Source organism: Falco peregrinus, chromosome Z (assembly GCF_023634155.1).
Source record: "Falco peregrinus isolate bFalPer1 chromosome Z, bFalPer1.pri, whole genome shotgun sequence".
Lineage (NCBI taxonomy): Eukaryota > Metazoa > Chordata > Aves > Falconiformes > Falconidae > Falco > Falco peregrinus.
Genome location: NC_073739.1, coordinates 34,884,187 through 34,898,737, shown reverse-complemented (window position 1 = coordinate 34,898,737; position 14,551 = coordinate 34,884,187). Strand labels below are relative to the sequence as shown.

At 35.3% G+C, this 14,551-nt stretch overlaps 1 protein-coding gene across 1 annotated transcript in view; it reads left to right on the top strand.

Moving 5' to 3' along the window:
• Nucleotides 1–14,551, top strand: part of FBN2 (fibrillin 2) — a 178,840-nt gene that overhangs the window by 122,717 nt on the left and 41,572 nt on the right. Inside the window, exons 28-36 of the mRNA XM_055791573.1 lie at nt 631–756; nt 1,571–1,693; nt 1,819–1,944; nt 5,904–6,029; nt 7,048–7,170; nt 8,576–8,698; nt 10,417–10,542; nt 13,241–13,363; nt 13,740–13,862. Coding sequence (XP_055647548.1) covers nt 631–756; nt 1,571–1,693; nt 1,819–1,944; nt 5,904–6,029; nt 7,048–7,170; nt 8,576–8,698; nt 10,417–10,542; nt 13,241–13,363; nt 13,740–13,862 — 1,119 coding nt within the window. The remainder of the gene's footprint in view (nt 1–630; nt 757–1,570; nt 1,694–1,818; nt 1,945–5,903; nt 6,030–7,047; nt 7,171–8,575; nt 8,699–10,416; nt 10,543–13,240; nt 13,364–13,739; nt 13,863–14,551) is intronic.

The following is a 14,551-nucleotide window of genomic DNA, read 5'->3' as shown; positions in this document are numbered from 1 at the left end:
CAAGGGTGGGGTCTTAAGAATATCTTCTACAAGTTCATACTCCTCCTTTATATGAGTACCTTCAAATTAAAACCTTGTAACAGATTCTCATAAAATCTCTAGTGCCCTTTACACTGTTGACTTCAAAGATGAGTATTTTACCAGGCCTTTTATGGTTTATTTAGCAACTCAAAGGACTGTACCACTCATGGTGGCAACTTTAAAGTTAAAATACATGGAAGCACAAAGTGAACTTCATTCCTATAGTCACAAGAAAGTATTGTCCCTTACTGAAATGCAGCTCTTCTTTTTGCACATAATTTGCCAAAATGGTGAAAAAAAACCCATAATGTATATTATCTCTTTGATTTCTGTGTTTGCTGCATAGCTGCTTCACAAGTTAGTTTAAACCAGCAGACTGTGCAGTTAACGTTCACAGACCAGAAACAAAGAAGATAAACCTTTGGACAGTGGCTTAAACATACTGTTCAGGTCTCCATACCCTGAACCGGAATGTGCTAGGAATAAGAAATAAACCAAAAGAGCTTGGACACCACCAGTTTAAAATATTGCCTTCACCCTCTTTCCCTGGCATTTCATCAGTTAAGAGTCTGCTATTCTGAATAACAAGTATTAATGATTCTTTCCCAGATGTAAATGAGTGCTCGTTAAGTGACAATCTCTGCAGACATGGCAAGTGTGTGAACATGATTGGAACATACCAGTGTTCCTGTAACTCTGGGTACCAGGCCACACCTGACAGACAAGGCTGCATAGGCAAGTATTGTATACCTTCACCTATGTATTTGTGCTTCAGCATATATTGTTTTGTCTCTCTTTTTATTTAATCTTATACTTCCCTTTTGAAACTGACCAGGGCCATCTTCTCATCTGCTATTAGGCATGTCATGAACTATCATGGACCCTTCTTTTACCTTAGAAATATAAAGAAGATTTAAAAATACAGTTGCTGTACTGAACTCTGCGGAATACTTTGATAAAAACTATTCTTATTGCTACTTTAAAATCAGAGGTTTGAGCTAACAACCAGAAAATATTGCTTGATATCTTGATCAAGTGAAAACAGTCCCATGTATTCATAATTTCTCTTTTCACTTTTTCTCCTTATTGTATACATGTTTTAAACCCTTCACTATAGTAATACTGAATTATGTAGTTCTCATCACATTGGTAAGGAGAACAGAGGATTGAGACTTGCTTTATTTCTTGGGTTTGTTTATTTTGTGCAAAAATACTGATTTCGGCTACATTTCAAGCTTTAATGAAACCTAAGTTTCTGAGGGCTTTTCTTTATTTCCTTTCCACATATTGTGTTTTGCATTTTGCTTTACATCTCTAGTAATACATGTGAACAAAAGCAACAATTAAAAGTAGCCACTTGCTCCCACAAATGCAAATGCAGTTGAAAGAGAAAAAAGTTGAACAAAATATAAATGAGAGACAGTAGAGTGAGTATAAAAATACAGAATCATATCAATTATAATATGTTTCATCTCCTAAGTAAAACGGCAAGAGAAGATGACTTTTCCTTATAAAAGTAAACTTAGTACTAATAATTTTGCTTCTTCAGATATTGATGAATGTATCATAATGAATGGAGGCTGTGACACCCACTGCACTAACTCAGAAGGCAGCTATGAATGCAGCTGCAGCGACGGCTATGCTCTAATGCCAGATGTCAGGACATGTGCAGGTTGGTTTTAGTATCTTAAAAGTTCCTGCATTGTACCTTTCAGACAATATGAACATGGTGTTCTTTTAGCCAATCCATACCTGAGTGATAGAATTATTATCTGCCTCTTTTCCACCCCCCCCCAGATATTGATGAATGTGAAAACAATCAAGATATCTGTGATGGTGGGCAATGTACTAATATTCCAGGGGAATATCGCTGTCTCTGTTATGATGGATTTATGGCTTCTATGGACATGAAAACTTGTATTGGTAGGTAGCTGTATGCACCAAATTCAACGTAAGTCTAAAAATTCTGCAGCTGATGTTTTAGGATGTTCTGCTGAATCCTTGAAAGTGGGTATTGAAAATAAATTACTAAAAAAAGTAATCTGTAGATCTTTCTTGTTTATCACTGTACATGTCAGGAAAGGTAGAAAAAAATTTGAAAACTCCATAAAGATGAATCAGATCACATACTTCCAAAAATAAGAGTGATTTAATTGTAATATGATTCCTCTCAAGCAACTCTATAGAGAAGAGAGAATTTGAGTCACCCAGAATTTTCTTCTGTTTCTTATAAATGTTTTTGTTTATTCCCTCAACTACACGACGTTATCATAAGTGATTTATAAAGGAAATTAAAATGAAAGTATCTCCTCAAACTAACCTAATCTGTTTTATCTATCTTGGTGTTTATATGAAGTTCTTATCTTTTACATTTAATATAAAGTTCCATACATTACATAGTTTAAGGTGGGGTTTATCTTCATCTTTTTATATTTTGTGGGCATCTGTAAAACAAACCTTCAATTTATATGTGTGCACACTCACATAGACAAGGAACTAGTTGTAAGTAATCCTGAGCAAAGCTGTCCTGAGCTGGTTTTGTCTCCTTTATTCCATAGTTAGAGTTGAACTGAAGATTTTCTTTTCACCATCACTTTGATGTTATTCCAGATTCTTGTTTTCACATACCCCATGTTTGCACAACCAACTTGAAAGTTTAGAACTGATCTTTTCAAATTTTTTTTCTTACTAGCCACATTAGTAGCTGTAAAATCAGAATACTTCTGTTCATTTTATACACAACTGCTCTTGAATGTTCTTCTCTAGGGAAACAGTATCTGATATTAAGGTTAGAAACGTACAGTGAGAAAGTGTGAATTTCTGCCATGTATGTAATTGCTTTCCTTACTAACAGCATTATCCACTTTGTCCAAAAGCCTCTGGGTTAACTGCAGTTCCTTACAGGAGCTAACACTACTTTCAAAAAAGTACCTGGGGGTTTATTTTCAGCAGAAGTATTTTCAATATGTTGTATTTGTTTGACAGTATGTTAAATTAGATGACCTTGCTGTTTAACTGGTGTAAAATTTGAGCTATTTGAATAAAGTCAAAAAGTTGACATATGTTTAACTCATAATAAGATTATGTTTTATAACCAGATCTTTAACTATCAGCTGTATAGCTTTCAGATGAGGTAAATTCTGGAATAATGTTAAAGGCTTGTATTATAGTTGAAAGCCTATATTCAAGATTTAGCATGCAGTATAAGAGTTTAAAACACAGTTCGAGTACATTATTCTTTAACAGACGTTTTCTTACTAATGAAAAATTTTTATCATGTATGCAACGCTCAATGAAATTGGGAAAAACAAGGCAACATCAGTAGCAAACTTACCTCTTGCTTGAGACTTCAGTCTGCATCAAGGCAGCAAGTGCTGAGAAGTCACATTGTTGAGGTGTCTGGGGAAAGAATCTGGCACAAGAGCACATCTACAGTCCTGATGTCCTGTTTCGTCTTGTGACTTTTATATGATTGTGGGAAAACTTTTCTGGCTGTGGCTTATCACTTGTTCTTTCTGCAAGTGTCTTTCCCAGCTCCACCTGCAGCCTGACTTCTTGAATGTTAACTTTATGGCGGCTTTGTGCCTTTGTTTGTGCCAGAGATAGCTCTAACTTTTGGAAGCATTTCTTCTTGAAGGCTTCCTCTTAATGTCTCTGCTCTCTGCCCTCTCCCAAATTGGCTTTCAGCAACACCATTAGGACAATGGTTATTGACCTCTTCTTTCATTCCTACTTAGTCTCAGCTGTGGTAGGCATTTTGGTTTTTCTTCCTCTCTTGAAATGTCTTGAAGATTCTTTCAGCTTCTTTCATTTTGTTTCTTGTCAGCAAGGAATTCACCCCACCACACACACATACACACTTGAGATCATTAATAAATATTATTTCCTAGCTACCCATTTTCTAATGGCATAACAGAGTGATAGATGAAGGTCTATACTAAAAAGCTGCCAGTGATCCATAGGCATTCTCCAAAACCTAAATGGAAGGCTGTGCTAGAGCTACTCATAGCCATGAGCTGCTCAGCAAAGGAATTTGAAGTTTGCTTGTGGTTCCCTGTTTGACGTGGATCATAGTTCAGGCTTTTCCAGTGAGATTTTGGGAGAAGCAGGGCAATTCTTATGTTCCGGGTGTTTCTCAGCAAGCAGAACCAGAAAGTTAAGTCTGCAGCTCCTGCAACTGAGGAGTCTTAAAGCATGGCAGCTTTCCTTTGCCTCATAGTGTGACAACTGAACATACCAGATAAATAAAGGTTGCTGTAATGAGAGTATTTAGAAGACTGACAGAATCAGCCCTGCATTAAAATGAAAAACTAAATTTTACTAAACTCATTTAATAACAACACATTTGCTAATCAGTTCTTATGCAATATTGATCGTTATCACTGCATATACAAAACTGTCATTTTTTAACAATTGCATTCTGGATTATATGCAAGTATACAATACCATAGAGCTGTTACGGGTTGTATGCATTGACTGGCTTCCGGCCCTTGGTGTTGCTTAGTCACAAAGGTCAAGGTGGTACTTGATTACTTGGGCACTTGCCTACAAGGAAAGCTGGAACTGAAGTGGGTCTGTCTTTCTTCTTTTTTCTTCTTCAGTCTTTCATGCTTGTATTTTTTTGCTATTGCCTTCCTCACAAAATCAAGGGTCCCTTCTGCTGCTTGTAGGGCTTATCTTGTTTTCTTGTCTTGCCATTCTCCTGGTGTGCCTGTAAGGTTTTCTTCCCTACCTGCAGTCACTTGCACTTATATTGTCCTGTGTCTGGCAACTTCTATGACTTTGATGTGTCCTGCATGCAGATACACCCATCTTTCTTTGTTCTTTTGGCAGTCTCCTTGATCACATCTTTATGCAAAACTGTCTGTCTGTGCTGTCACAGTATTAAATAAAACTTACATGCTATTGCTAGTTACACTGTTTCAGCATGCTTATATTGGGGTTTAAGGCAAGCTAATATTAATTACATCCCAATTAATACACTTTTAATTTATATGTGATGCAGGCCTCTGCTTTGGCTGCATTACATGACATCTTACTTCACTCAAAAGGACAGCTACAAATAACAGAAATGCTTTTTTGTCCACAGTACAGTGACTTTCTTTAAAGTGATAGTGTAGTACTGTTAGGTAATATAATTTCAAGGGACAAATGGGAATATTGACAAGGTATTTGAAAAGTTGTTGGGCCATATGACCCCCCAGCATTATGACTGAGAACAGAAACTCAGAAACTCCTCAGTTACCTGCTTGAAAGGTCCCCAATTTTAGTTTGTCCTTATACAAGTTTTGTTCTTTCATAAGTAAAAGGAAAGAATGAAAGAATGTGTTTCATAGGATTGATTGTCTTTCCTAAGTTGAATTCTATTAAAAAAACTGATTGAATTTATTATTTTTTATAATTTTGAAAAATGCTACTCAGAGGTATTGACATACTTGTACAGATCATTATTCAATTTTAAATAGTGATGAAAATGTGCAGATTGAAACTGCAGGTAATATCAGTACTGGAAAAGCAATCAATTTACTGTATAAATTCTTCTTTGGAAGAAAATTATAGCTATATTATGATCAAGAACATGTTTTTTAAAGTGCTTTAAAATGATTCTTGTAAGTAGGTGACTTCAGTTTCCAATAATCAGCATTCTAAACAAATTAAAAAATGCTGTGGTGCTTGGACTACACATTCATCCTGACCTGTTTTTAGGGAACTAAAAGAATACAGAATGGAATAGCTGAAATACATTATGATGAAGATTAATAAATGCCACGTTTACTGGTGGACCGTGCTGCTGATATTTTCCCCTGAATTAAAATATTCCAAAAAGACCTGTTAAATGACAGTATTGTTCAACTAATAACGAATTTATCTGCACTCTACAGATGTGAATGAATGTGATTTGAATTCCAACATCTGTATGTTTGGGGAGTGTGAAAACACTAAAGGTTCCTTCATTTGTCACTGTCAGTTAGGATATTCAGTCAAGAAAGGAACCACTGGATGCACAGGTAAAGCAAATTTCCAGCGTATATGTCATGGTGTGCATATAGCTTGGTTGGCTTTCAGGTAAAATGAATGCATGTGTTCACACACAGGTGAGAATATAAGAGTAAGTATTTTATGTTTGTCAGCATGTATCCAGAGTTTGAAAAGGTACATTCCTCGACCAGTATCAATGTGATATGAGAGGCACCTTACATAACTGTAATTTTAAAGGCAAGGCTTTTATCAGTATAGATGGGGGGAATATCTGTATTACTAACATAGCTTGGGAGGGCACAGCTACAGCTGTATTAATCGGTACCCATTTGTCATACATATTTAAAGTATGCACTAATCTGTCAACTAAAACTGCAGGAAATGCCCCCATCATCTAAGAGCATGACAAAAGAAAAAAAAAAAAGTAAAAGGAAAGAAGGAAAGAATGTGATGATGTAAAGAGGAAAGTATATGTCACCTTTTAACCCATGCTAATGAATTTTAAAGAGTTATAGTCAGTCAGTTTCAAACTTTACGAGTTCTTGTGATAGTAAAGCAGTACCTTGTCTTCTGCAAGGTGGGTCCACTGCGTTCAGGAAGCTTAATTCATCCAAAATTATTCTTTTGCAGAAGTTGAGAGAATTTCTCCTAGAATTTGGCCTTTAGGAATTTGTTCTAGAATTACTAAAATCTTGGACTAATCATCTTTATAGCTGAAACATGCCTATGCACCCAAAGATCTCATCCCATTTTTATACATGTAAAAATAAATGGCTTTAATTTCAAACTAAAAAGCAGTTGTAGGAAAGAAAATTAATTTTGCCATGTTTGCAAACAAAGAACAAAATGAAAACACAATTGTTACTATTTTTATTAATGTATAATACAAAGTAACTTGCTTGAATTATTCTGTAGTCGTGAACATTTGTTTTTTAAAGGACTGCAAGCCTGCACAGTGGAAATAAGCAATATGTAAAAGGAAAATAATTTGTAATATTCCATTGCTTCTGCTGTAAATACTAATAGGTTGGGTTTTTGTGCTTGTAGATGTGGATGAGTGTGAAATTGGTGCTCACAACTGTGACATGCATGCCTCATGTGTCAATGTACCAGGAAGTTTTAAATGTAGCTGCAGAGAAGGATGGGTTGGAAACGGCATTAAATGTATTGGTAAGTATACAGAAAATAAATATTTTCTCTTTTTGCTTTGGGGGGTTTTTTTTTGCCTTTTTTTTTTTTTAACGAAAGCATGTAATGTGACTGTTTGATTACTCATTTAGAAACCAAGTATTGCTCTTCAATTTGCTGCACTCTGTGGATTGATGGGCATGCAAGATTTGTATGTTTCAGGGGTTTGGTTTTCTGAGAAAAAAACTGGTTTTATCTCAGTAGCTTTTCTGTGTAATATTTTCCTGTATTAACTGTATTTCACAAAGTTTACATAAAAATGCTAGAATGTGCAAAATAAGAATAAGTCAAAAATAAAATTGAATTTTGATTTCCTGCCAGTAAGATTATTATTTCTGTTACTTAGTACCATTTTTTTTTAATGTCCTGTAGTGTGTCTAGTTTATATGCTGTAATATAAAGCAAATAGGACTTGAGGTGTGGGAAACTTGATTCTACTTTTACTGGACTGCTAGAGTAGCATTGTGTCCCCTTGCCTTTGTTTTTTAGTTTGCTGTGTAAAAGATAGTAATATTTACCTTCTCTTCAGAACATTTTGGGTTCTATAGAAGAGGAGCCTTTAGGCTTTATTGGTGTAATATGTGAAAGAAAAAGTACCATATTGCAAGGTTTTACTGCAGATCAGATTTTAAGCCATATCTGACAAAAAGAGGAAGGCCCCCTAGTCTTTATTACTCTCATTTAATTAAAAATATGTGAGATTCTACTAAGTACAAAGTCCCATCTGAAAGACAAAACTTTTGAAAAAAATTCTGGCAGCATCCTCATAGTTTGAATAGCTCCTGGGTATAGGAGAGCACTCTGCAGGTAGGTGAGAAGGTTCTGTCAGCTAGTCAACTAGTCAGCTAGTGTGAGTCCTATGTCATGGACCCGTACGGACATTCCCATCAAACATGCCCTTGAGGGGAAGGAAGTTCTCTTTTTCTTTTCTCTTCTTTTTTTTTTTCCCCCCCCATCTAAGTTGGCGTCCAGGTAAATAAGGAAGCTTGCATTAACTTTCATGGGGTTACAATGTTGTCACATTCTTGTTACTTAAAAAGAGTCTCCAATATATGGCAGATTTTCACCTCACTGTATTACTTTGGTTTCATTTTTTTTAACTCATTTTGAATTTGAGTTAACAGGATATCACAATTCAAGTTGCAGGTCAGCTGAATTCTATCTGTTGCTTGGAAACATTTTGCCCAATCCCATGCATTTTAATTTAAAAGGAAGAATTATTAAAATTAAATCACTATAGGTTAGCCCTGTGTCTTCTAATGAGAACTTTGAATATTTATGGAGACACGAATCATCTTTGCAGTTGTGCTTGTTAGCTTGACAGTTAATTGCAAGCTGAGTATACTAACTGCTCTAATGCTGGCACTCTTATGCCCCTGATGTGCAGATCTTGATGAATGCTCCAATGGGACCCACCAGTGCAGCATGAACGCTCAGTGTGTGAACACCCCAGGGTCATACCGCTGTGCCTGCACGGAGGGATTCACTGGGGATGGATTTACCTGTTCCGGTAAGAAGTTTCTGTGAAAGCTGACTTGTCACTGGTTGTTTCTGTTGTATGGAAGCTGTGCAAATTAGTCCTAAGCTGAAAGTGCAAGATCATAGATGTAGACGTGTCTTTGCAGATCAGGAGTCTTTCCACCTGCTGAAATGAGTGCAGAGGCAACTGGTTGTTCTTTTGGTGTGTGTGCCAAACTGGAGCCACTGGGCCTATTTGTTGGGTGAAGTCCTTTTCTGCTGCTTTTTTCCTTGTCCTCGTCCCCTTCATGCCAATTTTTTGAATGTGTGTGTGCTGCTTGCAGAACCAGGCTGTCTAGTCAAGAGCACAAAACACCAGCACTCATGTTATCGTTCCTGTCTTGTGGGCCAGGTCTGTCTCCTGCAGGGAAGGCATTATCTGTTTTCCCCTCACTGTGTTGGTTGAACAGGATTTAATCATTAACATAAGACTTTAAAAAAAAAAAAAACAAATTACCATTGAAAAATATCGTCCATGATCTCTGCATTTAAATTTGTTGTTAAATACTCACTATTAAATTAGCACACAGCAAGTGATTCAAAATCAACTGACATGTAAAGTATTATATAAAGTATAAAGATTTTTGTATTAAACTTTAATGGCCAAGTAATGAGTTACTGTGTTTTTATCACTTACAGAGTGGAGATGGTACAATATCTCTGCTCTTGACTTCTAACACGTCCTGTATGTGGTCAGCAGGTTTGAAGGTTTGAAGGATTGCATCCTAATGATGGTAAAATACCTAGGAACTAATATGAATGAATTAATTACTAGCTAACTGGCTACATTTAAATCAAAATTAATCTACAACTTAACAAGACAGCCTTCTGACTAGTACTGTAAGTTTTTTTATTTCAGAATGGGGATCTTCAAATGTTATTTGTTTGTCTTGCAGGTTTTGTCATTAATGAACAAGAACTTGCATCCCTGTTATCAACACGCTATGTTTCAGATCTTCTATTTTTGAAAAATAAGATAGGCTACTAGGGACTGACTAATAAAATGAAAATATATAGAATTTTTTTTTACAATCATGAGCATATCTGACAAAATTATGAGTCCATATGATGACTGCAGTAGTGAATGCCTGCCTTTTTCACTCTTTTATACCTTGTAAAAAATATATATAACTTTGGGAGCATACTAGAAGAATTGCCACTATTCTTCTAGTGCAATATATTTCAGAAGCAGCTGCTTCTGAATGAATATAGTGCATATTCATATAGAATGAATAGTGTGCAAATGGTAGTTATAATGTTCATAATCCTCAAAGGATGTTTTCTAAAATGCAGATGAAATTCACTTAAGATTCACTTAAGAAAAGTTGCATTTTGAATGTGTTTTATGTCAAAGTAGCATAGCAGTATATACCAGGAGACAAAGTTTTGACTTTGTAAGCACAGTATTCAACGTATATGTCAAAGCTAATAATACTGAAACTGAAAACATTGGATTATTTTAATAAAAAAATAAAGAAGATTTAATAAAAAACAATGCGTAGGGAATCACGGCAAGGTAAAAGGAATAATTTTGGAAATTACATTCTGTTTCCTTTTCTGCATTCTTTCAATTTACTTCACCTTCAGCAATTTACTTCACCTTTTATATCATCAGTACTCAACAAACTGTTATTCTGAATGTCAGGATAGTATTATTTGTATTTTCCTAGTGAAACATGCAGTTTCAAAGAAATTTTCTGTCTCCCACAGATGTTGATGAGTGTGCAGAAAATGTTAATCTGTGTGAAAATGGACAGTGTTTGAATGTCCCTGGTGCCTACCGTTGTGAGTGTGAGATGGGATTCACTCCTGCCTTGGATAGCAAGTCATGCCAAGGTAAGCCACTGATACTTCAAGTTCATTTTCTGAATTTGGATTGGCTGCTATAAATCAAACAGCAAGAAGTGCTGGAAGGACCTCAGCCTGGAATCAGAATATTCAACGCCTGCTTCACATGTAAATAATTTCTTCAAGCAAGTAGTATTTTGCTATGTGAATGACATTGAAAGTAGCATTCATCTTTTTATGAATTTATGCTGGCCCTGGTCCAAATATCCCAGAGCAGAGATTTGGCTCAGTAATATTTTTTTTTTTAATTATTGGTCTTCTCTTTGTCTCTAGTGAATAGTATGTGGGAACCCCTATGTGCATCACTGTTTTATTTAGTGTGTTTATATAGAAGACACAAAGTGCATTAGGTGACCTCATTTTAAAATGAATGTTTTCAAGAAAATTGAAGTATTTCATTGCTATATTTGACAAAGTTTGTAACACTCCTAAAAAATGCATACTGGAAAATTTTTATCATCACCTTTTCACTCACAATATTGTACCAGATCATCTGAAGAATTATCTTGCCAGTCCAATTAAGCATCTGTTCCCTGTTGTGTTCTTATGTCTTTTGTTTGTTTTTTTAATAAAAGAGAACTGTAAAGTCTTTAGCTGGTGCTCCAGAACTTCTTATTTTATATTTAATGGTGGAAGCCTTATAACATCTTAGGAAATGAAAATCCCTGATGAGACATTAAAAACAGATTCCAAAATGTAGTCTAAAATTCAGTCTGTAACAGCACATTTGAACATTCAGGTGTACATATATGAATCACAATTCAAGCTGTAGAAAAGTTGCAGCTGTTTCTGAAAGATTAGCCATGCAACTCTTTTGGTTATATCAAGTATATCAAGAACAAGTATTGTCAATCAAGCTTACTGAATTTCTTAGTGCAGCTCAATTAGTTAGTCATACTATAGTCATGCCAATGTACTAATAAAAAAATCCAAATAGGTATTAGCCAAGCAATATTTTGAAAAACAATATGATTCTAGTTCTTGGGACAGCAGGTCACCAACATTTTACTTTTCAATTGGTCCACACTGATGTTCTGAAAAATAAATCAAAGAATTTTGGAATAATACTTGGTAAATTGGTATATTACTGCAATTCCAACAGAGGATCTGAAAGCATTCCATAAATTAAATATGGTGTTGGAGAACTAAGGATTGAAGTGCTGAATACTTAAAAAAAGTTACCTTCTTTTTTTAAGTTGATACATTAATTTCTCTTATGGTAAAGTGACTCCTTGGCTGATTTCTGCAATCCAGGGAGAAAATCCAAAGCCTGGATTTAGTGCAATAATTGTAATACAAATAATTAATCCAATTTCTTCATAAATCCCTTGAGATGTCAGTACATTAGCTTCTCAATGATACAGTCTTTTCCATAACTTTATAAGGCTTCATCTGAACACGAGGTTATATTTATGATCTGGTTTGGAGGTCATTCTGTGGCTGTACTCCAAGGTACTTAGAAACCTTCCTTTAATTTCCAGTTTAAATTTACTCAGAACTGTTGGATATTAGACCTTTATCTTAAATTTCATTTTCCCTTAAAAATTTATTTCTCTCTCCCCCTCAAAAGTTACCCCTTTTCATATGTTCCCATAAAGAAGCATTATATCACTTCTCAAGTTTTGGCTAAGGCAGAGAAGCCAAGTCCAAAACAGATTATTTCATTACCATAACCACTTTAATACACTTTTTTACATCCCATCCAATTTTAGTTCATCTTGAACAGAGCACTGTATGCAGAATTTTACATGAAGATTTAGCTGTGCATCATAAACAGTATTAATGCTTCCCTGTCTCTGCTAAAAATAGCTCACTAGTACATCCTAGAGTTGCATTAGCATTTTGCACAGCTGCTTCATTTTGGCAACTTAGAAGTCTTGCTATTAGACAGTACATGGAGGGTTTTTTTCCCTCTTACCTCACTTACCTTCAACTCAGATATCCTTTGTAGTTTATGTCTAGAACCATTACGTTGCACTGTGTGCTGTTAATATTTAACTCCTTTTCTAGCACTGTAGTTCACAAAGTCATCTAATTTTCTGTCTGCGACTTTCATATTCAGCTATTTCATATTCACTTTACATAAGCACGCAGGCAGTCCTTTACAAGCATTTGGGCTCACCTTTATGTAGTTACTATATAACGTTTAACATAGGCTTGAGAAAATCATAGTTAATTCTTACTTCCGATATTCCTTTTCTCTCTATCCTTTCTCCGAGGAGATACAAATAAGTGTCAACACCTACTGCCTCTCTTTCTTCTTAGTATACCTTTTTCCCTGACAATGGTATTTCGAAAATCTTGCTTGCCATTAGTAAGAAATGTGGAAGGCTATGAGCTAGGAAATGACTGACACCTCTGTTCGGTGTTACACTTCATTCTGTTTAATGAAGTGTATTTTGAAAGGAACTTACTGGGGTTTTTTGACTGAATTTTCATTTTGAGTCCTGAGAAGTCAGTTTTGCTATTTTTACTTCACACAAGGTAAAACAGAAATAAGTAAAAAGCAGCTTACTGGAGAATGCTGCACAAACCCCTAGCTATAGTGTTCTACATGAAGCCAGAAGTGGTCACTCAGTGTTGCTGTTTTACATTTTTGAAGTTACGTGTGTCTTCATATCCTTTTAGTAGTACAATATTAATGTACAAAGATATGTAACTTTCTCTTCTTAATATATTCCTTCAGATATCGATGAATGCTCCTTCCAGAACATATGTGTATTTGGTACCTGTAATAATCTACCAGGAATGTTTCATTGTATCTGTGATGATGGCTATGAACTAGATCGAACTGGGGGAAACTGTACAGGTATATTCTTCTGTTCAGAAATATGTCAAGACGCACTTTTTTTTTAATTATACCAAGTTAATTTAAAGATGAGTTCACAAAACATGCATTCTATTCTTTTACAATGAGAGTGCATTTTTCCCCATTAAACAGGCAATGTGTAGAATTGCATGCTTTGGCATTGCTGTTAAGAATTGAACAAACAGACTGGCTTCTTAAATACGCAACTGTACAAAGGTTATTCCTAAATGCTTGATGAATTATTAGTAGTGCTTTTGTTCAATTTCAGCTAAAATTCACTTGCATTTGAAATTTTCTTGCCCATTTTGTTTTAAAAAGTAAAATTGTTCTTTTCTGTCCAGTGAGCAGATTTATAAGTGTGATCTTCCTATTTTAGATATTGATGAATGTGCCGATCCCATTAATTGTGTTAATGGTCTCTGTATAAATACTCCTGGAAGGTATGAGTGTAATTGCCCTCCAGACTTCCAGCTGAATCCTACTGGAGTGGGTTGTGTGGGTAAGTGAAAGCTGCCTGAAGTATTACTTTAGAAATCACAGCCAAAGTGACTGTTTTGATGCAGGTAAGGGTAGCAACAAGGAAAAACTATACTTCTACGTGCTGTATATCCTGTTACATAGCTTTCGAGAGATGAAGTTATTTTTTTTAACTGAATAATGGTGTTTATAGTTTCTTTTAAATACACCTTTATTACCTGCATTTCCATTCTCCTGACAGTCAACAATTCTCATTTAAAAAACTGAATGTTTTAATCCTAGGTGTGTCTTGGACTGATTTGTATTTTAGCTTGTCTAAAGTGGAATTAAAACTGATTGTGGTACTCATTTGGCTGGAAACAAAGTAAAAGACACATTTCACTGTAGTTGCTGTAATTCTGTCTGGCTTATACAGACTAAAAGTGAGTTTTCATTACCTTTTCCCCTTGCTACATGATACAGGACTGTCATGTGGTTAGAGTATATACTAGCAGTCTAGGGGAGTTTGGGGAAGAGGAAGTTGAGAGAGAGGCTGAGGTTCAGCCATAAGGATTTGTGTGTGATCCTGGGAAAGCCTTCTGACTTTTTATTTGGAAAACAATCTTTTTATTTTATTACCCTGGGAAGACTCAACTTCTCCTGAATTGCTAGTTATAACTCTTATCCATTTTCTAAATCTTGATAATAGTACTACAGTGTGATGGCAAATTA